Raw genomic sequence first — 27,413 nt, 5'->3', positions numbered from 1 at the left:
CACTGGTAGGAAATTGTTTGAAATGGAAGACTAGAATGCCAAACTAGGGTCATTGCGCCTGTTCGCGTCCACTTAGTGCAGTTGGAAAGTTTGAAGGAGAAAATAAAAATGTTCCAGAACAAATTTCAACGCAAAATTTATGTAACGTGTTCATTACATAGTCTATTTTAAGATTTACTTTCAATTGTGTTGGAAATATCATGTGGTTTTTATTTATCTAGACAAATAGCAGAATTAGGCGTTTTACCCAGTTCGCGTCCAAAAATTCCAGTTTGCGTCCACCCGTGGACCAGTTCGCGTCCACCAGCTCAGAAAAGGAATTAAGAGTGTATTGGGTGATATTTTATCAGATAAATGCAAATAAAAATTAGATTTTAATAAATTATTTATTTACGAATATAGTTATTTAATAAAAACCGGCCAAATGCGAGTGGGACTCGCACACCGAGGGTTCCGTTTTAACCTGTTTTTTTTTCATATGTTTTAACTGTAAATGATTATTTTTTCAATGTTTCCCTTATTTTTGCTATAAGACGTTGCTTCGTACCAAACTTCAAGTGTCTGTGTTCACGTAAAGTACCCTGTAGGTTTTGATTCCCTTGCGAGTTGCGAATGTCGAAATTTGCGAAAATTTGCAGCATAAACGGCTGTATCTTTTGATTGCTTTGGCTTATAAGTTTGATTTTTTCACTGCTGAACCGTAGACTTGAGTATTCAATATAAATTTCAGCTTTATACCTCCACGCGTTACTGAGAAAAAGGGTCTTGACCGAAAGACAGACCGGCACACGGACATACAGACGGATGGATATCAAAGTGATCCTACAAGGATTACGGTTTTTCCTTTTGAGGTTCGGAACCCTAAAATCAACATTATTATTAATATAATTCACTGTAAGGAAACTGGAAAAACTTATTTATATTTATCTTCTCATCATTAATAGAACTAAAAATTCACAAAAAACAAAGTTACGTTATGTAAATAAATAATAATCAGTTCTATTAAGATTACCTACCTATCCTATTTTTTAGTTTCTAATGAATTAAATTTATTTTTTGTTTATATTACTCTCACTCTCATTCTCAAAGATACTAGGTCTCATTCTTAGAATACCCATTTTAAAATGAAAAAATAGCAAAAAAAATTGCTAATTTGAATGAAAATTTAAATTATCAACTTGTAGTCTTAGTCAAAAATTTACAATCTATTTTAAATTACATATTTTAACAAACAATTCATTGCTACTTAATGAAAAACAATGTGGACGCAATTTGTTCTATTGTTATGCACTATAGGTATAGTTTGCGCCCACCGTGGACGCAAAATGGAAGTTGTACAAATTCGGTGTAGTAATTCGCGTCCACCTTATTTTAGCTATTAATTGTAAAAGAAATAAGCTGATTTATAATCCATACTATTCCATGTTTTGTTAGCAAAGTAAAGAAACAGTTACATATTCAAAAATTCACATTTAACAATAAGATACTTACCGTGAAACGCGACGCTGCGCACTATTTTTTTCTCAAAATACCGCGCGTTTTAGCTCTCTCGTTTAATAGCCAAAATTAAATAATTTTTTTTAATAGGATAGGCGGTGCGCAGGCATATTTTGAATATGTGTGCATGTCTCTTATACATTGAGGTATTATCGGAAATTTTTCTTATTACAATTTTACTTAAAGTAAGTATACTTATTTTCGTGAATTTTCTAAAAGATATCCGCAAAGTGGACGCGAATAGGCATGTGGACGCGAACAGGCGCAATGACCCTATATCGCGATCGGAATCATACGTAAGAATCCATTGTGTTGTATTTGGTAATGAATTTTTTTAAAACTTCCTAAGGTTTTTAAAATTTGTTTGTTTTCATACAGTCTTGGATCTTTAATTAATGACTTTTTATATATTTGTATATTTAATCAAAGTTTTGATCGGGTTAATTTGAGCGTACGCAGCATTTTATAAGTAGTTAACAATAATATTATGTAAAAATATCAGTTGTAAAATTTCTCAAATAATAATATTGTACTAGTAAACATTATTATATTAAAAAAATCACTTGATAACATTGAGGCAGTGTACACGTATCTTATTTATTGATTATTATTTAAAATCAGAAGTCATAAGGCATACCATAAAATACATTTTTGACCATATTTTTTATATTAAAATGCAACTTTGATTCAATAACACTAGTCTGCTTCGATACCACATATTATTTTCTATCCTTCATATTTTAAATATATCCAAATAGTAACTATGAATAGTGCAATTTCCTTACATTTTTTCTATGACAAACTATTATAGTTTGTTCTTGCCTCTTTGGACGCCTTAGAAATAGGTTAGTGTTAATTCGTTGGGTTACCAAAAATATTTTATTCATAGATTCTAGTTTTACTTTATTCCACCCTTACTGTGTATCTTTATCATTAAATATATTTAATTATTATTATTTTGCTGTTATTCCCACTTACTTCAGTAAATATATTCATAAGTTATACACGAAGGGAAAAGTCACTGGAAGTTAGTATTGCTTGCACAATATTTGTGGTAACCAATTAGAAGTTTTCATTAATACACTTATTACAATATGTTTATAATATTCCGATAAATTTAAACTAGCATCTTAATCTAACAGTTTGCAAATAGGTATTATAAATTCTGAAAGAGTTGTGACAAAGTACAGTAACCTTGCATTTGTGTGGGGTAAGGGAATGATTTCTCAAAAAATATATATTTGCTTTTAAAGCTTCATCTACGTGGTGTCACTAGTTCGTGCAGCGTTGTATCGTAGCAACAATAATTACATAGACCACTCTAGGGCTGCCGGAATCAGAAAAGTGTTGCGGAAAATATCAAAAATAAATATAGCTCAATAAACGCACGCGGAATATCTGTTATCACGTAGAAACAGGAAACTTAGGAAAACGTCACACCTTATACATATTCTCAACCTTAACCTATTTCACTAGAATAAAGGTTGTGGCTTGATCTCGTATGGAGGAACTTTTGACGCTCGATTGTTAAACTGGAATCTATAGATCACGCCACAACCTGTTAACGACGCAAAACAAATGCCAACGAGAAATCCCCATATTTATTGTCACATCATTCCCCACAACAACATGCAAGGCTGGAATGCTGTCCTCACGCAGCTAGCAGGGCTCTTATATTCTTGGGCGTGGATTGGCTGTTGAGGTGTTTTGTCGTGTATCGGAGAGCGTTTAGGAGTGGCTCGGCTTTGGGTGGGGGCTGTTGTTGAAGGAATTTGACGCAGCCTTTGACATCTACTGAGGAGGAACGACAGAACGCGCCGGAGGGGTGTACCCAGTCGTAAAGAATGATCAAACCGACCATCACGCGTAGCACGAGCAATGACGTTTCTTCGCGGCTGAACTGTGCCACTAGTTTGCTGAAAAGATATAAGGGACACGTTAAAATATTGTCAAATTAATTAGCTGTTATTATTTTAATAATTTAATCATCCTATTTAGATTTTAATAATTTAAAGATCATAGAAATTACAAATTTTAATAATATGTAATATTAATTAATTAATGGTGATTTTGATCAATTTTTAAAGTGAAACCGGTACATATACCTTTAGTAGGTATGTATACTGTCCTACATTGTGAAACAGTGTCCTGATCGAATTTCGGTCACAACAGCTTATCACACACATTAGCCAAGGGAACGGCGAAACTGACCATTTGCTTATCGATTTCAAATATCACTTAACTATCTCTAATCTCAATATTCTGTAGGGTTTTAATCGTGCTCGTACTGTCAATATTATAATATCACGAATACTTTATTACGAAGATATTTAATTCTCAATCTTTTGTAGAGAACTGCTTTTTTTAATTTTTAAATGTATTTTTAAGCCAAAATTTGAAAAAGTGTACGATATAATATCTTACTGTTTAGGCATTTTTGTATCTTCCTATTACATTTTATAACTGACTCCCTGCTCCTAAATTACCAAAAACAATTCCGCTGTTTTTACACAGTTACAAACATCCATACAATACAATATTCATATAATTTTCTGGACTCTGAACGCATAATTTTTTATCTTTAACTCCGCACAATCGCAGGCGGAAGCCAGTAAAAGCGTAACATTTTGATGTCCTAAAAATTAGCTCTAATAAATTAAGGTTTACATGTTCCGTATTGCTTCACCTACATACACATTTGGAGCGTACATAAAATATGTACAGTTAGCCGTTTCCTATATTTTAACGGCGGCTACAACTATGTGTAAATAAATAAAGCTTGTTACTAAAGCCCAGTTTCTGTATTTAGTCTGTAATCTCTGAAAAGATTTGTCGGCTGCATTATCTGTTTGTAATTGATTTTGGAATTCAAAAACGTGTTGGTTAACCATGATTGTAATTTGTAGCCGGTATGTTACTTATAAATTTCAATTTTAATCAACATATTTTGTGTTTTAGGGTTCTCTATTGTAGTTACATGTCACAAGACTTCTCCCCTTAATAATATCCATCAAAACAAACGGCAAACCATCTATTTACATAGCTATATGTTTAGCTAATTTACATGTGTTTGAATATTTCTCTTAGGTAGGTACCAACAATTCTCAAGAATCATGATTACTCCACCTACCTCTATTAACAATAACCTACCCAAATCAATTTATTACCACAGCCAACGTAATATTGAACCATAGATAATTATACTTCACAACTATTACAACTTATAGTTAATCGTAAAACAGTGCACACATTTACGTAACATAAAGTTACAAACAAAGACTGCAGAAATCGTTAACCCGCTTGCTCTAAACAGCTCGATTTACAACCGTATAGTTAGAACAGGAAAATTATTTATTCGCTCCCATCTATTTGATTGCAAAACCACAGTGCATCCGACATCCGTTAGTCGCGAGCCAATCATAGGCAATAAAACTAATTAGAGCTTTTTGTACTTGATGAAAATATATAATTAGTTTCGACTGTGGAAGTAGCTTTTCCTGTACATAATATATTACGTACACCAAAATGTATGTGTCGTTTTTTTTTTCATTAGTAGTAGAGTAGATTGACTTGCATTTTATCGTTTTCTATTTTCTTTAATTAGAATGACTTAATTGTATTGCTTTCAGTTTCTAATGTTTTTAATTGTATTGCTTTCAGTTTCTTATGTTTAGTAAGTTTTTCATTCATTATTTAATTGACATGTAAATAATTCGTTTTAAATAAAAAATCTTTGGCATTCATTACTCATAATATCCTACTTTATTCCGCTACTTCTGATTCTGCGTCTGTACTATTTTCTAAATTTATTACGTATTCTAATGTTAGTTATATTTTTAAGTTTTCCGCCCACTTCATTGATGGTCTTGATTAATGACGATCTACGTTGGCTATGGCTATTATGATGGAATATTAGGTCAAGAAACCGTTAGTTAATAAAATTGTAATTGCTACAAAACTTGGACTTTTCATCAGATCCCACCCAATCATCTATTACTTCTACATCCTATTTATTAAGTATCTTGCTTTGTCAATACGATTTTTGTATCATTGAGGGCTGATTTTTCAATCCTTGGCTAATACTTATTCGTAAAATAACGTAAACTACCAATTCAAAAATGTATTCTTTGCCTGTATTTGACAGTTTACGGGTGACATTTTAATGTTATCGTGTAATGCTTTAGGGTGCACTCACACACATCAGTCACCGTTACGGCACGTCACCGGACAGGATTAAAAAAAAATATGTATCAATAGTTCTAGTATGACTCTGTTCCCACACGACAGTCGCCGGCACGAAATCTATCAGTGACGTCCCCGGTCAGGCACGTCAAATAATCTTTCCATACATGTATCATACTTTTATCCCCACTCACCCGGTGCCGTCACGTCTCAGTTCAGTCAGCGTCGTGCTACCGTCAATTGCTACATGTTCTCTAGCGTGACACACGTCTAATCACTCACTAACCTGATGTATGTGTTCAATGATTCAGTCAAACCGGCGACGTGACTGACGGACAACATGACGGTGACTGGTGTTTGTGGATACGTACACAAACCGTCACCGATCAGTCATCGGTGACTTGACGGTGACTGATGTGTGTGAGTGCACCCTTATTGGGCGAATAAGTTTTAACCATGGATTGAAAAATCGGCCCTTAATAAAATATGAATATTACTAATCAAGTAATCATATACAAAGTGATAGAAACGAAACTCTAACATCGATTAAAAACTACCAATGTTATTGTCATTCAAGGCGCACGTTGCTATTGTCACTTTCAATGGCGCGAGCCGATTGCGCGTAACGTACACTAAACAACAAACACTACACGCAATATTCATTCTTATCACTTTAAAACAACGCTGATATTAGCATGTACGAATTGTACAAATGAATCAACGTTCGCTCCTTTGTATCTCCCGAATACGTTTTGATAAGGAAGTGGGTGTAGCGTCATAGGACGGTGAACGCGTCCTGAACGTGATTTGTTGTCCGATATTAAAAAATTTTCATTCACTCAATTCTGAACTGAATATTTAAATAATTGGACAGACTTATCACTGAAGGAACTCGTGTAAAAATAACTCATACTACCTAATACAAAAAATGATATAAAATACCTATGATTCAGGTAATTGTAAGATAACAATCATTGCGTACTTTCAGATTATATAGTATGCACCTTTATGATGTTGACTGACATTAGCATGAGATAACCACTGCGTTTTTTTGCAAATACATATTACTAATTATAAGTGTGATATGGCAAACTCTTCTCTCGATGTTTATTTTTATAAGCTCGCTACAAAAATCTTGGCACAGTAATGAATATCAATCAAAAACCTTAATCTTAATTATTAATTGTATTCAATCTTATAATCTCAATTAAACTACATATAGGTATTGTATCTTCTTCAAAAGGGATAAACGGCGTAGATATGTACAAGGCAACACTAATTGCATGTCGATATAGCAAGTTGCAACCATAGCATGCGCAGAACAATATGTGTAATCTGCAAGCCTTTACCATATACCACGAACTATCCAAGCGATTATATTAATACCACAGATAACTCAATAATTATTGTAATACAATAGCTTTCCGCACGTGACTTTGCCAGCTTTGTCTTAAACTTAACATAAGTAAATAATAATTATAATATAAATATATATATATAAATATTATAATATTAATACTAAAATATTCCTCTTTAACCACTCTATCTAAAAAGTGCATCAAATTACGTTGCGTAGTTTTTAAGATCTAATCCTAAAAAGGAAAAGACATAAGGGGACGCGACTTTGTTTTAAACTGTGCAGTTACATATCTTCTGTGGTAATACATAGCTAGCGGAAATCAGTAAACAGTAATCGATATGTCCACGTAATGACATTTGTCATTGGTGTCCGTGCGGTGGTAATGTGACACCTCGTAACACAATAAATTTGCCCTTGCGCCAATAACGCGCCGGCCGGCTCGAGTGCAAACATTTGTCGAGTCAATTTTGCATTGACTATTAAATACTGCGGGATTGTTCATTATATTGGAAGTTTCTACGTGATCAAATACCATAAAGCTTTAGAGAAAATTATATCGTTCATTAGAAGCACCTAAGTTACGCCCTTTTGTGCGTGCTGTCAAGCAAATAGAGTAAATACAGCATAGTATCTTTCATTTACTAAGTCAATTTTACAGGAAAAACTGGAATATCAATAAACGCTTCACAATCTATTAAAGAAGAAATTAAACTAATAGATTTAGGAAATATTTTCAAGTTAAAATCTCTTTGATGTAAACGTGTCGTTTTTAAAAATAAAATAATACACAGGATATCCGTAGGCAGTAACTGCTACTAGACACAATCTTCTGAAACTCATTTCGAATAAATAAAGAACACAAACATTTTAAAATAACATGAATCACGATTGATTAAAGTTTGAAAATATTCTATTTCGAAGTAATCTTATAAATTAGTTATACAATCTTATCATTTAATTTAAACTAATCTCTACTCCTGACTTATAAAGTGAAAAATATTCAGTTTCATTTTAAGTTTTTGAATATTCAAGCCTTGTTTTTTTATAATAAATGGGTCATTAAGTCTCTTTTATTCGCTGTAACTAAGCCTGACCTAGATCGCGAAAAATTTTAGACCTCCTTTTGTAAGTTCTATATTTTTGTAAGATTGCTCGCGAGACCTAAATTAGCCTACCTTTAATAAGTATCTTGCTTTCACACATGCGAGAATTTCTCATATTTTGAATAGTTGAAAATACATGTTTGAAAAACTGAAGCACATTTCATTCTGTTGAAAGTCTGTTTAAAAGAACTATATTGTTTGAATGAAATTATTATAGGTAAACCAGAATCTGATGGCAATTAGGGAAATCAAAATTTTGAGTGTGCAACCCTAGGGAAAATGGACTGAACGATCTTGATACTGCTTATTTTTTAGTTTGTTCTCAATATCATTAGTCACATTACTTAAGTGGACAATACTGTTATTAATGAGATATCCACTTAATATTATATAGGTACATACTTACATGTATTATATACATATTACTTTTATACAGGTAATACATCATTATTTACACATACCTATATTTTTATGTTCATTATCATTATGCCATGTGAAAATATCGATGTTATATCGATCTTATATCGATAGAAAACTAGACTGCTACTAACTAGAAATAAAAATAAAATAAAACTATGTTTATTTTCGTAAGTATTAACAGATACACACATTATAAAATTTACTTGGACAGCTTGGACTTGACGAATAGCCGTATTGGAAACTCCTGTAATAAGTTTTCATAAAATTATATTCCAATCAACAAACAATATTATAGTTACCTACATATAATATTTTTTAATTGAAAGTATCAAAGCGGGTAAGTCCAATTTACCAATAAAATCTTCTAAATTGAAAATTGTGATGTGTTTGACCCTTCTTCATCAAATATTTTTCTATACACATTATAAACAACACCTCTTGCTTGTGATCACAGCGGCTTTTTCGACATTTTCGAAGATTTTTTAGACAAAATCCTAAAAATTATTCATCAACTGCAAAAAAGACAAATAATTTGACAACCAATTTGATAGTTGTCAAATAAGTTGCCACATGAAAATCTTTTATTTCTTAAATATAAATATGCCATCAGATTCTGGTAGACCTATACAATCTTGTTAATATTTAGAAGAAGAATTATTGGTATGAATGTATTCTCTTATGCTGATTACTCTATCAAGAAGTCGAAACTACTTACGGATTTTCCAACATCCTCAAACAGACTTTGGCCATCGTGCTTAGCGTCTCCGTCGTGTTCTCTAAATCCTGTTGGTTGTCGTTCACAAATTGGCTTGTTGCTTCTGACAGTACTTTGAGCATTGGCGTCGCTTGTGCGTAGAACAATGACATTCGGTTCGCGACTTCTGCCCCTATGTGAGGCTCTTCGCCAGGAGGCAGCTCCGCGTTGATCAGACCACCTCGCGACACTATACGCCTGTAGTAGCTGAAGTCGTTCTGGATCGCTGGCGTTTTCATCTAGAACATTCGAGAATACAACTGTTTATAAACCTATAGGTATGTTACTCGGTGAATTTATTACTTTAAGTGCAATCTACGTTTGATATCATTAAAATCTCGCAATGCAAAGACTTCATAGTTTGAGAAATGAGCTTAGCTCATCTAACTTTCGCATAAATATAGTTAATGAAGGCTACAAATAGCTCCATCAGAAAACCGTATACTGAAAATTAAATTACAAGACAACTCTCTTAAAATTTCACTCCGCATTTAATTGAGTGCTTTTGGAAAATTATTAAATTACAATAACAAACGTTTCCACTTTGAAATGAAACATTTACTAGATGGGTACACGCAAATACGATATTTCATTGGCGCTTTCGCTTTACAAAAGTAAATAAATAAGCTATGAGGAGAAACATGACTCACATTTATTCAGCCGAGGTCGGGCCAAACCTTACTTTCTACAATGCTCAATTTATTTCAATCGATACCATGTTTGTCTCATTGGTGATGACTTATTGTTGGTATTTTATGATGTAACGTGAGTTCTGTGTATGTATTGAAAGAATGTTAATCGATTTTGGGTCTTGCTTTTTTCCTTGTCTTTATTACATATAATGAAGTAAATTTTCAAGTGTGCACTATAGTTTAATTATTATAAAACTACATCAGGGTTTAAATACTCAATTGTATTTCCAGACTGTTTCTTCCGTGAAAAAATTAAAATATTTCTTTTATCGATAAATATCTACCTTATACTTAATAATGAAGAATCAAAACATAAGTATTTAACTGTGACGCTAAGCAATTCAATACCAAAAGGTCTACGTAAGTATTAAATTTATTTCAGTCACAAATCAATTTGTTTTACTTGTTTTATACGGGAAGTTGTAAATATAAGAGCAATTTCTATTAAATTGCTGGCCATAAAGTGCATAATGGCTATCAACGTCGTGCGAATGGCCCAAGGTTGGGGTCAAAAGGGCCCTCAATTGTTAAATAACTTCGATACGCTTTGTTTATATAAACATTATTTCAGTTAGTTAACTATTGGCGAAAGTATTGGAGTCAGTATTGTTTTGATACGTCAATTAATATAAATGTGGACCACAGGAGTCGCAAATAAGGTATGAAGGAAAATTAATTCTAATATTATATTTGCATACAGCTTACTCTGTAAACTGTTTCGCGGAATACCTATTTCTTATTTCAATTTAGCTTAACAGGAACAGTAAGTAAGCAAATTGAATGTAGTCTCTAAGTTAATTCTACGAAGCGTTCTCTCTAGTTTCTTTAACTACATAAGTAGGTACTTCTATGTATTTTAAAATTAATATAATTCTGTTGTGTCTGTTTTGTGTTAAGTTCTATATCCTGGGAAGCTAGAATTGGTATAAAATTATCACTGTTACTTTTATCAGATACATATTATCTTAGTGGGAAAAGTCTCTGAATATCAAACTGTACCTATTGCATCTAAGTGCATATCCTGTACCTTATAGAATGCCTTTCTTTGACCCTACGTTTTAAGTGTAACTTTTCATACTAAATCATTACGCAAGGAAGACAGTCTTGAACCATTCTTTCATGCGAATCTTCACACGAACGGGTTAGAGATAATACAAATCGCAGCTACACTGAATCATAAATAACGAAGCAAATATCATAAAGAGCATTTCATTGTAAGCTAATAGGCGTGTGAGTGGAAATATTCAATAAACACTTGCGCCTTGTTGATGTAGGAAGCACGTCATTGGAACACGATTGTCATGCAACTGATAACATTGATATGATTCCGAAAATATTTTGTGGAGCTCGAATTTTTCTACGCAAATTGGATACAGCTTTGTTTAAAAATATATACATATAATAGTATGATGTATTGCAGCTAATTGGGACAATGTAAACAGTATTCAACGAGAGGATAGTTGAGGAATATCTAATCTGTGGTTGAGGTAAACGTTAATTCGAGAAGAGGGTAATTGGATATTTCATATACTCGGGATAACATTACGCTGATATATTTTTAAAATTTAATCAGATGTTAATAGTAAAAAGCCCATAAACCTTCTTAGAACTAGGTTATCTCGTGTACGAAATGTTGACATATCCGTCCAGTAGTTCCAGATAGAACGCATACAAACATACTATTCAGTGATCCGACTCGTTAAATATACGTACGAGTTAGTGCAATCCAGTAATTGCATAATTATCACGACACCTTAGCGTGATGACGTCAGACAAATATAATGACGACGAGGAAAAAGTTCTTAGTGTGTTCTTTCTGATCCAGTAACAGGTAACAAAAACAACTAAATTAAACATAGATAGGTCCGTCTTGCCCTCCTAACCGAATCTTAGACGCGGCGGCTAATCTAGTCTGAGACTATAGGCAACTGCTCAGAAATTATGCACGAACAAGCATCGAGATATATGTACTACTAGAGGGGTTATTCCAAACAAAAACATTGCGCGCGGCCGATGTGGTGGGGTACGTGTGGAACGAGCGAGGCGTGGCTTCAAGTTCAAAGATTAAGCAATGCGTGCAGATGCGACACATTGTGCAATCTGTTTACTCGGTACTATCTGGTGGTACTGATACTAGGGAATTAATAAAACGAGGATTTTATATTAAACTATGTATTTTAATTTCCTTTAAATAATATCAATTTAGTAAGTTTTTGTCGTTTTGTGTAGTAATCAATAGTTTTATCAGTTTTTGCTTCATGATGTAATCGAATTTTGGAGTATTGGTTTATAATAGCCCTAATTAAATGTATACGATGATTCAATGTTGATGGCGTTTACGTATAAGAAACTCACATTTTGAAAAATCTCACGTGAGATTCGAGGATGGGGGAGGGGTTGAATAAATTCTCACGACATCTCACCAGGGGGGGAGGGAGGTGCAGAAAATTTTAAAAAACACCTCACGTAATTTATGGACGCCCCCTTACTCGATCACAATTTTTGTAACGAATGTGAAAGACGAAACAATAAATACGCAAAGCGGCTTTTACTATAAACGGAACTACATTTAAAACTATACTTCGACGCCCCCCGCGAATAATCCGGTAATGACCTATTACGGGGTTTTTCATGTTATGCGTTTTTCGGCATCTAGAAGTTAAAATACACCATGTAAATTTTTTTCAGAATTTTTCTATCTTTATTTACGAAGATATGAAAAATTACGCGTATATTCCATAAAATAACATTAAAATGTATTTTAAACGAATAATATGGTTTTAGATCTTTACGAAAAATAATATCAATATGCTTCGACAGTAAACATTGTTACGATATTATTCAGGTAAATAGTTTTCTACATTATATAGGTAAGTGCTAGTACAGGCTTATTCGGGGTTTTATTAAGAAATCGATTTCCAGATACATTAATTATGGAGTGCAAGTATGCAAGGTATTGGTATGTAAGGTATTATGCAAGGTATAAACACTTTCTATTACTGAGCAAATGATTTACACGGCCTTAGAAAAATTAAAAGAGATGAAAGTTTGATATAGATAAACGAGGCAGGCATCAGAATAGACCACATCGAAACCTTCATCTTCATCTTCATTAGATGCTGGTCGTCCGACTCAGGTTCTACCTGCTGCCCACAATTATAAGCCCCCATCAGTATGGCTTCATGTCACAGAGGAGCACCGAGGACGCCCTCTATATACTGGTGGGCCACATCAGAAATAAGAGGGAGGAGAAGAAGATTTCTGTTGTGGTATTTCTGGACATAAAGGGAGCCTTCGACAGCGCCTGGTGGCCAGTCATAAAGGTGCGGTTGGCCGAAGTTGGGTGTCCGGGGAACGTAAGGCGGGTGATCAGCAGATACCTGAGTGGAAGAGGTGTGAAAGTTACCTAACTTTCACACCTCTTGTCCCCCGCATACCTGCAGGTGTGAAGTGAGTAGAGAGACCAACAAGGGGTGCGTGCAGGGTTCCATAGGTGGGCTGCTCCTGTGGGTCCTCTGCTGTGGATGTTAGAGGAGATGGATGTGTTTTGTCAGGCTTTTGCCGACGACATTGTGCTAGTGTTTGATGGAGATACTGCTTTAGAAGTAGAGACGAAGACAAACTGCACATTGAGGAAAATTGACGAATGGGGTGTCAGAAATAAACAAAAATTCGCACCACACAAGACATGTGCCCTGCTCTCGACACGAAAATTAAAATTTGCCATGCCACGACTTGTAATGGGGAGTGTGGACATCCAATATTTCGAAAGTATTAAGATACTGGGCCTTACTATTAATGGCGGCCTGACATTGACCGAAACGTCGGGAGCGTTTGCAAAAAGGCAATCGCCCGTTATAAGCTATTAGCAAGAGCAGCTAGAGTAAATTGGGGGCTTAACCCCCAAGTAGTTAAGACTATATATATCGCAGTTATAGAACCGACTATCTTGTATGCATCAGCAGCGTGGGCACCCACTACGGAAAAGATGGGGGTCCAAAAGAGGCTTAACACCGTTCAACGGGGTTTTGCCCAGAAGATCTGCAGAGCATATCGGACTGTCTCCCTGAACTCTGCGATGCTGTTGGCTGGGATTCTCCCTCTTGACCTCAGGATACTCGAAGCTTCGAGGCTTTATGAGATCAAGAGGGGTGTGTCGCACCCGGCGGTGTTGAGGGACAGGGAGGTGGAACGAATGGCTCTTGCGATTGAGGACCCACATTCGGCAGAGCAGGTAGAGCTGGGGCTCGGCTTGATAAATGAGGACACCTATGCTGACGTGGTTAACAGCCACGTCCACAGGGTCTATACGGACGGCAGCAAGATTGAGGGTCGAGTCGGAGCCGCCTTTTACGTATGGAAAGGTGATGCCGAGACAAAGGCCATTAAGCTTGCGTTGCCACCGTATTGTACCGTCTATCAGGCTGAGCTCCTAGCGCTCAAAAGAGCAGTAGACATAGCCTGCAAGAGTGGAGCGGCAAAGGTCGGTGTCCTTGTTGACTCCAGATCGGCGCTCCAGGCGGTTACCCTGAGTTCCTCTCATCCCCTGACTGTACAAACACAGGCGGCCCTCCGAAAAGCTGCATTGCAGAGGCGGGAGGTCTCCCTGTTTTGGATTAAGGCGCACGCAGGGCGGGGAACGAACGGGCAGACGAGTTAGCCAAGGAGGCCGCTCTGGGGTTGAGGAGGAAACCGGATTACGATCTGTGTCCTGTTTCATTCGTCAAGCGTATTTTGAGACAGGCTACGATCAGCGAATGGGATAGGAGATACGATGTAGGAGGAACGGCCGGAGTCACGAAGCTCTTTTTCCCAAGCGCTGCTGCTGCATAGAAGGTAGTCGGGAAAAAGACATCACACACCACACCATACAAGTACTGACTGATCACGGTGGATTCGCAGTCTGTGAGGTTCTGATGAGGATTCTGATTATATTTTTAACTGTAATAGGACCATAGTATAATTTTCATGATTATGTAATCATGTGTAATAGTCGTATCTTCAGTACAGTGTCTATTTTTTATAATAATAATAACTATCGTGTTTTGTGAAACAATCCAAAGTTGTTTCATTTACTAAAATGTCCTGTATTTCATAAAATATACTATAATAATCATCAAATAATACTTAAGTAAACTATTCGAATAAACAGTAATAGTTATAACAATAAAATGTACGTTACTGTTAAACAATCGAATAACCAAATAATAGATTTTTACAAATGTTCAGTATACAAAACAAATGACACGAATATTAGCGCAACAAGATATTACTGTTGCCGTCGAAAATATAAATTTACACGAACAATATCGTAAGTGACATTACTGACCAGAGCTTGACCTACACTAGTATAGTAAAATGCATCCAGCTAAATTATAACGAAGCCCTTGGGACTACTTAAATTTTGTTGAAATAACCAGATAGCTGAAAAAATTAGCTTCCATATGCGACATTAAAAGTCTCTGATACTTGTTGTTTAATGGAGTTATTAAGGAAAAATGGTTTTTTATTTTTCCTGAACATTTTCACTTTTACGATTACCGGATTATTCGCGGGGGGCGTCGACTTTATTTATTGAGTTATAAGTTTGCTTCCATTCTGTTTATTTACATTCTCAAAAACATAAATCGCCGCAGAGGCGGCTTGCGACAAAGGCGGCTTGTGTCAAAGGCCTCGGCGATATCATTTAAGAACATAATATTATGTACTTTAGGCAAACTTGTAATAAGATCTATTTTACTTTCTTATTAGTCCATTTGACAAGGATATTGGGTAAGATACCTATTGGAATAATTTAATTACATATTATGTATGTACTTATTAAATCCGCGAATAAAAAAAATTTTTAGTCGCGAATATAGAAATTGGGTCGCATTTTTTTAATCCATAGTGAAAACTCGAATAAAGGAAGCGCGATTAAGGAACTTTTACTGTATTAGTTTCTGTGAATGTTGTGTTTATTTGTAATTGTTGTGCCTTTGTTGTGCATAATAATTTATAAATCCTATTGGAACAACTGTTGATGAACCTTTTTTTAATAAATAAAAATAGGTAAATAAATAAATATTACTTAATATAACCTACCGTTTTACTTTGCGTAGTCGGGTAAAAGTATAAATATTTAGGTACTACACCACGGTAATCTTTCCTAGTATACATATATTGTATATTCATAGTTAAAAAATTCAGTTACATTTTTTTAACAGACTCATCGATAGTGTCACGTCTGTGCTGTTAGTCTATGAAAAATGGCGCGAAACGCAGAACGCGTGGTGATTTTTCGCAAAATGATAACAATATTAGTAAAATGCATGACTTACTCATAATAAGGAAACTTACTGGTGAAAAGTCACTCCTCGGGCTTTGTTTGTATTATGGGAACTGTTAAAACAATATCTAAGCACACACGAAGGCATTTTGAACAGAGCAATAACACGTGTTGACGCGGCAAGCGGGGGGCACAGTCCGACACAGACTAAAGAGACTTGTGATTCTTACCTCTAGCTCGTGTTAAAGAGAGTGTAGTAGCGATCGCCTCTCTAGTACGTAGTACATACTATCTCGATGCGAACAAGGCATTTTTTTAACAATACTATGACGTAACTTTTTATTTAATATTTTTGTGGATGAATAGTTGTCATTATAGTTGTCACTATGTCCTGTCAGAACATGCTTAGCTGTCGAATACTATAAAATGCCGCCTTCCGAATCGTGCCTAGGGGCTCGGACGTTGTTTATACGACGTTTGACCCAACTACCCTCACTTTATTAATAGTCGTTGACTTGCTGTGATTTGTTATCAACTGCTTACATCAATTAGGCAGTTGTGTAGAATCGCAGTACATTCTTATTACATTCAAAATAATATTTAACGCAGCCTCGCGTGTAATTTCTTATAATACCTTATTTCGACCCGTTACACACGTTGTATATAATTTATTACAAACTAAACAATGATTACCCATCCTGTACCTTGGAATTTGTATCTACAAAGCACAAAAGAGAAGATGTCCGTTTCCAGAATGCGTCCTATTACATAAGGAACATTCCCGAGTACTCGAAATAACTGCTTTGTACCAGAGGTTAGACGTAAACAAGTTTAAAGTGTATTTCTTCTTAATAAAATATTTCCTTGATATGAACCGAAGTATTGAACAATATTTTCAACGTTGAATTGCCGAAATTATGCATAGTTTCCTAAACTCCGTCAACTATTATCGTAACTGTTTTATACTACATTTTTGCAGCAGTGACTCAAGAATATTTAAACGATGTACTATTATTAACAATAAAACATTTCATTGATTTGTCACCATTATTCTAAAACTGCCTATTTTGGTTCTGTATGACTCAATGTATACCGAAAGGACTATATTTCACAGTACCTTATGTTCGTCGAATTTGAGAACGAATTCCAGTATTTCCGCAAACTGTTTCACCAGGGCTTGCTGCTGCTCCAAATGTTGTGTTGGACTCATACCACCGCCGACGAGTGACCCCAGTAGTCTTGGAACAACCTACAACAAAAGAAACGACATTAAAAGAGATCCAAAAGTAGAAGATGAACTATTTTCAGTAGAGAAACTTTATTATCCGCATATCGTCTACATTAATCAATAAGGTTAAACTAAACAATCAAATACTATGTAATTATTGTTTTGCACATGAGGCTAAATGACTATGCATTAACAATTATTCATAATATTAAAGTAGGACACAGTCAAAAACATGCTTAAATATCATTGAAGCATTTGAAATCAATAGTAGCTTCTCACTATGGTAACCGGGGAAAAATAACATGTTTATATCTGGTACAGCAAATACAATAAAATAAATATACAAACAAATAAATATACAATAAATATATTTGGCAATACAAAATTAACAAAGCTGAATTCAAGTCAATTAATTGCTTGCCATTAAATCATTGAAACACAAACATCGAAGCTTAGTTTTCAGAATTTATACATAGGGTCATACTCTAAAAATGAATATTAGTACACCTCTTCTAAGAATTCGAAATAGGTAATACTAATTTCTGGTATTTCAAACGTGAAGAATTGAAATAAGCATAGTAAAGGAGGGATTGAATATTTAAAGCCAAATTATTACTGATTGACTGATTGTCATGATTTAGGAATGAATATTCATATAAGAGTTATTTAGTACACGTATAAAAGAGAAACCAAATAATGGGCAACAAGTACCTATGGAACAATTTGAAGTATTCAACTGAATTATGTTTAATTGTTTGACATGTAATGATCTAAGAATTAATATGACCTATTAAATGCAATTTAGGATCATGAAAGCTGAGCTGCGTATACTATAACAATGAGAGTTAAGGCTAGACGAAGGTCGAATTGGTTTTCAGGTATACCACGTAGGTACGTATTTATTATAACGATGCAAATAATATTTATATTTAAAAATATAGTAATATTAATTAAATTTATAATTATTAGCATACTAGCAGTCCGCCCCGGCTTCGCCCGTGATACATATTTACGTTTTCTCTACATAAGAACCATCCTCGTACTTCAAGGAATATAATAAAAAAAAGAATTAACGAAATCGGTTCAGCCGTTCTCAAGTTATGCGCTTATACCAACAAATTTTGGGATTCATTTTTATATTATAGATAATACAGGAGCAAGAAAAAGAAAAGCAATTCATTGAAAATGACCTTTTGCCAAATTAGCTAAATTTTTAGATTTGGATGAAAATACGCTTCAGTAAATAAAGCTTGTATGCTTACGATAACTAGTACTATTTAAAACAAATAATTAAAAATTATAGAAATCCATAATTAACGAGATGATAATTTTCATCGAACGGGCAAAACGTTTCAATAAATGCATTATGTGTAACTGGCGCGAAGCCAAGCTATTGATGAAAAAATTTCGCGCCATATTGCTGATCACCATGCGTATAAAGTGTGGTGTATATACTCCATGCACGTAAAGATGTAAAATCAAAGTGCTTATAGTGATCAAATTATACATAAAAAAAATTGGTTGTCAGTAAAGTCGGTTTACTGACGATAGTTGAACGTGACAACGTCCGATTATGCTTCTTTGTCGCTCGTTCCGCGCTCTCGCTTGCACTTCAAGCCTTACATGGAACGCCTCAGAGCGAGGTAACGCCGCATGAGTCATGTTATTTCGTGCGTGCAGCCTGCTGTATCGAATTATAAGACGTTGTCACGTCAAAAATCCTTTACTATAAACAAAAAAGCTATTACATATATTAAACACCAACGTTCTTTACTTACAATAACAGACGACAGTGGCTACGTGACGGAAACACAACTTGTTTTAGAAGCAATGCCAATGACACAAATGTACAATGTAATAAGTTGGTTAAAACAAAAGTAGGAACTTTACAAAGAGGTCTTTGCCTGGACATTTTCACGTTAACTTAGAACAACTTCTTGAAGGCTTGCGAAGTTTATGCTTTGGTAATAAAAGTTTTACGTATACCTCAAGACCTTTACCGGTCATATGTCCCTAGTCACAAAACGTTGACGGAAGTTTAGCGTCATATAACCACTTGCTAAATGCAGAAGGAAACGTGACGTGCCGCGATAGCTACCGATTCCCTAGATCCGCATGCAGTTGAACGACCGTGCAAATGGGAACGGTTTGAATAAAATATTAGTTTCTAGTAAACCCGGTCAAACGTGAACCATCTGTTGTTTTGTTTTCCATAACAGTTCCTTTATGCTTTGTCGGCATCGCCCTCTACAATACATAGTTTAAAATTGCATGTAAACTTAATTGGTCCCCTTGTGGATATAATATCTATCTTGGGGGTCTTTCTTATTATTGCACGCCTCATAAGCGAAGCGTTGAGGTGGGTACTACTGTCACTTCGCGCAAAACATCTGATTTTTCAAACTTAAAATGTCTTTATGTATCATACATTGCACTTGTAAGATAATACATACACACACATATTAAGAAAAAACACTATTTTTAACGTTAATGATATTTTTGATGTCATTTTTGTTATTTAAACTAGTTAAAAAACAGTTTAAAAAAGTTCTGTCTTGGACGTCCGTGTGTCTGTATGTGCGGATCCTTTTTCTTGTTAACACGATAGCGACCGAAATACTTTACTAATCGAGTCTTTTTTTTTCTCTTACGCTTGAGTATGCTCAGGAATAGAACCCTTTCATTTTTCAGGGTCTGATTCGATGTGGTTTAATTGTTATTAAATAAACAAAAATAATAATTAATAAATATTTATTAAAAAAAAATTATGAGGCGTGCACTTTTGGATTTTCCAAACTATTTACTATTGCTAGCGTGAACTCTAATCGAATTAATATTTCGTAAACACGCTAACTGTAATCATATTTTGAAACTGTTTCGAGTCAATAAATATTTTTTGTTTATAAAAAAAATCTTCCAGGTTAAATAGAATTCAACTTCCGTTCATTATTAACAGTCAAAGCAATTTCAGTAATTACAAATATAGGTTAAGATGATTTTGGTTCGTTGCCAGCGTTTGACTTAATAGTTGCAATATCCAATTTTGGCCAAATTTTCGTCATGCTAAATGATAAAAGCTATCATCGCATTTATTAAAGGTTCATTTTAAAGGCAGGTAAGGAAGAGAAATGCATAATAACGGAGCAGCCAGTATTTGCTGCTCTTTATTATTAAATCAATCGATATGCGAATTCATTGAACCAATAGAAAATGATATGTCAATATAACAATTGAACTCGATTGTAAATCGTCAGAATATCAGGAAGTAGTTACAGCAGTTGATTAAGCTCGATGGCTGCGAGAGTGCACGTTAGCAACCATATTGTCTTGGTCTAATTCCTATCCTAGCTCAGTTAGAAATGCAAATGATGCCCAAATACGCCCACCTATTGGGATTGGTACATTCCTCGATAGTAATAATGTGGCATAGGTTGATAATATTTATAATTTATTAGCGCCTCTATCTAAATGTGAATAAATATGAGTAGAAATTGCGCTCACAGTTAATTTAAAACAATCTGCAAGTAAAACTTATCAGAATAATCCTATTGTTTGCGGTTTATTTTTAACTAAATAATTAAATATTATTCCCACTGGTGCTAGCAATTTCACGACACGTTTTCTTGTATGTATATATTCGTAATATAGTCCCCAAAAACGATAGTGCCTTTGTCTAAAGCACTAACATCACCACTAAAAATAGCAGAGATTCCTTTGTCCTGTTCTCATTAAAATTCAATTCTTTTATGGACAAAAGGATAAAAATGAAAAGTCAGGGCTTTCAGCTGGGATTTAATTACGATGATATCATACTTAAAGAGGTCAGTTAAATAACCTTTGTTGTTATTTAAAGAATTCAATGACATAACACGACAAATGTATGACTGGTTTGGTAAAAATAAAAGTATTTATGAGAAACAACATTATAAAACTTGGATGATAAATATTTGAAAAGTGAATTGTACCTACTGTAATAGTAACTTATCCAATTAGTACCTACAGGCTACAGCATTATAAAGTTCACAGGGTGGATTTTCAGTTTGAATTCTGATTTGAATACTATTTTGTTCAATAGTTGCAACTTGCAACCAGTGATGCAACGAATACGAATACGAATATTCGTATTCGCCGAATAGTAGACATTTACCGAATATTCGTATTCGGCGAATATACGAATATTTAAAAACAAGTCAAAAAAAAATCGCCCAAAACCAAAAAAAATCTACGAATTTTATGTTTTTTAAATAAAAATTTGCCTATTGTAAATTTTAATTATTAGAAGAGTAAACATTCATTAAATTAATAAGTCTTTATTAGGTAGTATTCGTATTCGCCGAATAGTAGGTTTGATATTCGTATACGTAAAAGTAGTATTCGTTGCATCACTAGTTGCAACGTAAGGAATATTACTTCTAACAATAATAATCATAGTTATGTTTGTACAGTCAGATAATACCCCAGCAGGAAATCATTAAAATATTTGATTACGTACGTACCTACATAACAAAAGCTTAACCGATATTTTCTCATTGCAATGTTTTGAAAACAAAGTTGTTATTTCCTTCACGACATTCCCTTGCATTGGTTAACAAATTTATATTTTAAATTTATTTATTTATTCATTTGAAATTCAAATGAATTTTTACTTGAGACTTGCGTGTTTATGGACATAATTATAAGAATTATCATTACCTCCATGAGATCTTCAAAAACAAAACTTTTTGTACTATTGTGAACGGAGAAATTGTATTGACTACCTTCACTACTCGGATATTACCCATCGCAAAGTGTATTGGGTACAGGGTAAGTAAGTTATTATTATCTAAAGGTTTCATACAATACAATGTCTTTTTCGATTGCCATAGTCGATAAACCAATGCGTTCTTTCGTCCATCATATTTCCTAACAATCTTTGACCCTCTATTTCAGATACTGTCATTCTGTTTGTATGTTTATATGATCCAGTGACACCATGAGGCTGAATTAATTGCGGTGAATCACGCATACTTAAGTGAGTCACGTGGTATTCAGATTCCGTGCGGCTCGTGGTCTGATCGCTGTTAGGGTTTACATTTATTAAATTAAGATTTATACTAGATTTAAGGATTCATTACTAATTGGTTTAATTACAAATGGAATACCAGTAAAATTGTGGGACTTGGAATTTATCGTTTATGATAGACTAGCTGTGCTCCGCGGTTTTACCCGCAGTGCTCCGCTAGTGTTGGTCTTACTCTTAGCGAGATGCAGGGTGGCCGGTCAATTGACGTCACAAAAAAAAATGTAGGTCCGGTATGTTGTGGAGTATCCGAATCACCCCCATGTATGTTCCGCGATTTTTTATAGTTTCGGAGTTATGATTTTTTTTCGATTTTTTGAGGAATTTCGACTTGATCATCTTAAAAAATTTCTAAAAAAAAAGCATAGACTTTTTAGAGTTTATTTTTTTTGCAACTGAGTTCCTATGAGTTGCACTTTTATGCCTAAAATAATCAGCTTCGTAACTTTGATGAAAGTTATGAAAATGTTGGTCTAAAGTTAAAAATTTACGTTCCGTGAATTATGACTTAAATTTTCAACTTGAAATTAAAAATCTAAACAGGTGACCTTATGATTTCTTAGTTAGTCTTAAAACTGCGCCAGACTCTCAGCTTTCATAATAATAATAATAAAGTGGTACTTAATGGGGGGAATTTGGCTAAAATCGGTCTTCAAAGACAGCAAGGTGGAAAATTCTTAAAATTAGCCAACTGATTAAAAATAAATTTATCATTCCTACGGCTAATTTAATGATTAGAGAATGCTGAAAACCTATCGTGTTGGTTGGATAAGGAAAGTTTTAAGTAAGAAGTAGATCATAATGTAAAAATAATTTAATATTTTTTAAATTTACAATAAATTTTCAAAGTGGCCACCTCCAGCAGCAATACACATTCTACACCTTCGTAAGAAATTGTGTTTCAATCGTCTAAATGCTTCTCTGTTCTCCTTGACAACACGTTTGGCTTCTATAATCTTCTGCCTCAGCTCTTGTTCACTCGAACATTCTCGGGCGTATGCTATTTCCTTGTAATAGCCCCAAATGAAAAAATCGATGGGGTTGAGGTCAGGTGAGCGTGGAGGCCATCTAATTGGTCCACTGCGTCCTATCCATCTGTTGGGGTATGTTTCATTTAAATAATTTCGGACTTGTGTTGCGTAGTGACACGGTGCGCCGTCATTTTGAAACACCATAGTGCGTCTAAGTTCGAGATTAACTTCTTGCAGCAACAATGGAAGTTCATTTTCCAAGAAGTTTCTGTAGGTTGCTCCATCAAGTCTAGTCGGCAATTCAAACGGACCAATTAGTTCGCCATTGAGGACACCAGACCACAAGTTAATGCTAAAACGATGTTGAAAGGTTGAAGCTCTCACAGCGTGTGGATTTTCCATCGCCCACGTGTGGTAATTATGAATATTGAATATTCCAGATCGCTCAAATCTTGATTCATCTGACCATAAAACTTTATTAAAAAATCCAGGATCATCTTGCTCTTTTCTTAACATGGTTTGGCAAAAATCAATGCGCAATTGGTGGTCTGTCGGCTGTAAAGCTTGGACTCGTCGAAAGTGGAACGCGTGGTATCCTTCATCGTGTAGTATGGCTTGGATAGAAGTCCTTGGGATGTCTAAAGCACGAGCTATAGCTCTCGTACTCGTAGACGGATTTTGCTGAACTGCTTCCAGCACCACTTCTGTGCGATCCAGGTCTGCTCTAAAGATTCCTTCACGATTGCCGCGTTGGCCAGGAATGCGGCCTGCCATCAAGGTGTTGTGTGTGTTAATAAAAACACGATGGTCGGGATATCGCAGAGGTTGTGGTCCACCACGGCGTTGAAGTTGTTCGCGATACAGTTTCGCTGCTTCAACGCCGTTTCCTCGTGCAACTCCATAAAAATAATGCATTTCTGCATATTCACTTAACGTGTAACTCATCTCTTACACTTCCAAGTAAACAAAGTCCAAATCACAATGCAAAACACAGTCCAATAAACGAGCTAAGTAGTCAAACAAGTAAGCAGCGGCGGAGTCCGTGGGTAATAAAATGGCGACACGAGTAGCAATAAACACAATGTGAGCACAACTGAGGTCGGTAACTAACAAACTTGTTTTGCATTAGATTTGGTCGGTTGCGCTCGGCCCCTCACGCCACCGAGAGTGAGAGAGATAGCAATACGGTCTCTTATCCTTTCAGCCCATTGTTATTGCAGGTAAAAGTTGCCGTTTCTTACCAAGGTGTACAATGTGTAATACTGCTGGAGGTGGCCACTTTGAAAATCTATTGTAAATTTAAAAAATATTAAATTATTTTTACATTATGATTTACTTCTTACTTATAACTTTCCTTATCCAACCAACACGATAGGTTTTCAGCATTCTCTAATCATTAAATTAGCCGTAGGAATGATAAATTTATTTTTAATCAGTTGGCTAATTTTAAGAATTTTCCACCTTGCTGTCTTTGAAGACCAATTTTAGCCAAATTCCCCCCATTAAGTACCACTTTATTATTATTATTATGAAAGCTGAGAGTCTGGCGCAGTTTTAAGACTAACTAAGAAATCATAAGGTCACCTGTTTAGATTTTTAATTTCAAGTTGAAAATTTAAGTCATAATTCACGGAACGTAAATTTTTAACTTTAGACCAACATTTTCATAACTTTCATCAAAGTTACGAAGCTGATTATTTTAGGCATAAAAGTGCAACTCATAGGAACTCAGTTGCAAAAAAAATAAACTCTAAAAAGTCTATGCTTTTTTTTTTAGAAATTTTTTAAGATGATCAAGTCGAAATTCCTCAAAAAATCGAAAAAAAATCATAACTCCGAAACTATAAAAAATCGCGGAACATACATGGGGGTGATTCGGATACTCCACAACATACCGGACCTACATTTTTTTTTGTGACGTCAATTGACCGGCCACCCTGTATATTATAGCCTTTCTCGATAAATGGGCTTTAGATAGCTCATTTATCGAGGAAGGGAACCGAAAGAATTTTTCAAATTGGACCATTTCTCGAGATTAGCGCATTCAAACAAACAAACTCTTCAGCTTTATAATATTTGTATAGATTAAGACGCCGAATCACTAGGCGTAATGGTTGTAACAACGCGGGTATCATCTTTGTAAATATGTAATTCATTCATTAGACAAGGAAAGTGTGAAGGCAAAGGATAGTATGGAAATCTATTTGGTACCAAATCGGGGAAGAAAGTTTGTTATCTTTATGCGTTTAGAATCCATAAAAGTCGCTACTTTTTACCTTTCTGTTGAGGGATAAGCGCTATGCTGAGTTGTAAGCACTTTCTCGTGGATAAAAATGTTATGGAAATTGTACCAAAAACGTCTTCTCAAAAGTAATATTGAAAGTTGAGTTACTAGCGTTATGTGCGTTACTTTTACGTTAATTGTCCTCATTGAACGTTAAACCAATGACCTCAGAGAAAATGGCATGTCCTTTACGCAACAAAAGACTTTATTTATAACTTTAAGAGCGTATACGCACTATGCGGGTAGCCGCATTGCGGGTAGCCGTCCGGCTGACCGCAAGCACAATTATGTACGTAATATTCATTTCTATGCGCACTGCGATGCGGCTACCGCAGACCGCACAGTGCGCATAGAAATGAATATTACGTACATAATTATTGTGCTTGCGGTCAGCCGGACGGCTACCCGCAATGCGGCTACCCGCATAGTGCGTATACGCTCTAAAGCGTTGGAAAAAGCAAATCATTAATCGAACGAAGACACACCTACTGTACTCCACTAATCGACAACTATAACAAAATAATTTCCCAACACACAGTTCATTGAATCCCAAGTACAATAGCCAAGTGTGACCTCAGACAATATCGAACTTCTGCGTACGAAGGTCTAGACTTCAGACTAAGTCTAGATGCAAATGAACACAATAAAAAAATCTTATTAATATTCAGGTGGTAGCCCTATTTCCTCACAGGATGAGGCAGGATTCGTTTCACACTTGTGGTGACGTAATAATCCATACATGGTGCTTCACATACAAGAACACGTGTTCTGTAATTATATCTATGATCATATTGTATAATTTATATGGAGGAATTAATGTTTCATGGGGGCGCTCCTAAAATCATGTTACAATTGTAGCGTGGCGTACAATTTGTCAGCATTGAATATCTACACAAGCAACATCATCCAATGATATCAAAACCAGCGTGATTGGTTAATATATCATACCAAAATATAACTCACTAAAATGTATTTAGTTATTCACTGTTTACTTCAACTGAACAAGAATATGTTTCATTATTTCCTCTTTTGCACTGCGATAGTCCTGAATTCGTTCGATGTGTCTTCAGTTCAAAGTGCAGTAAGCAAGGTCATCGTTCTAACTGATATATATATATCCTTATTTCACAGTTATGAGTGTTCTTATATTATTCCTTACATAGTCTACACCTACATAGCGACAATGGTGCAAGAATCACGCAATGCGGCGATATCGTTGCGATTCGCTAAATTTCGTGTGAAAGTTCCAATGCAGACCACACTGCGGTCCTTTATGTTATGTTATCCTTACGATGTAACATTAAAATCTGTTTTATTTTTTGCTTTGCAATATATTCACATGCATACACATTAGGTACACGGTAATAGCACAGAATACTTAATAGTAAGTAGCTAATCGTAATAGATACCGAATATTTCTAACTAAGAAACAGTTACTGTACTTTGTAAATAAGAACAAACCATGCTATTACGTTTCTTGTAGTTAAATGAACTAAAGCAAAATACGTACAAAAACACAATCTATTTATTATACAAATGGGTGAAGATTTATTGATATTGCATACAACAGCTGCCAATTAATATAGATGAACAGT

General features: G+C 34.9%; 1 protein-coding gene across 1 annotated transcript in view; it reads right to left on the bottom strand.

The window, feature by feature from the left end:
- Positions 1-1,776: 1,776 nt before the first annotated feature.
- Positions 1,777-27,413, bottom strand: part of LOC149903874 (CYFIP-related Rac1 interactor A) — a 41,321-nt gene continuing 15,684 nt past the window's right edge. Inside the window, exons 2-4 of the mRNA XM_090107994.1 lie at positions 17,394-17,525; positions 9,278-9,555; positions 1,777-3,413 (exon numbers count right to left, since the gene is read on the bottom strand). Of these exons, the coding sequence (XP_089964120.1) occupies positions 3,149-3,413; positions 9,278-9,555; positions 17,394-17,525 (675 nt within the window). The 3' untranslated portion in view covers positions 1,777-3,148. The remainder of the gene's footprint in view (positions 3,414-9,277; positions 9,556-17,393; positions 17,526-27,413) is intronic.

This window comes from Colias eurytheme, chromosome 12 (genome assembly GCF_061535395.1).
Source record: "Colias eurytheme isolate Ceu_HAF_F1 chromosome 12, ilColEury1 Martin Lab GWU primary, whole genome shotgun sequence".
Lineage (NCBI taxonomy): Eukaryota > Metazoa > Arthropoda > Insecta > Lepidoptera > Pieridae > Colias > Colias eurytheme.
This window is presented reverse-complemented; position numbering and strand designations above follow the sequence as displayed.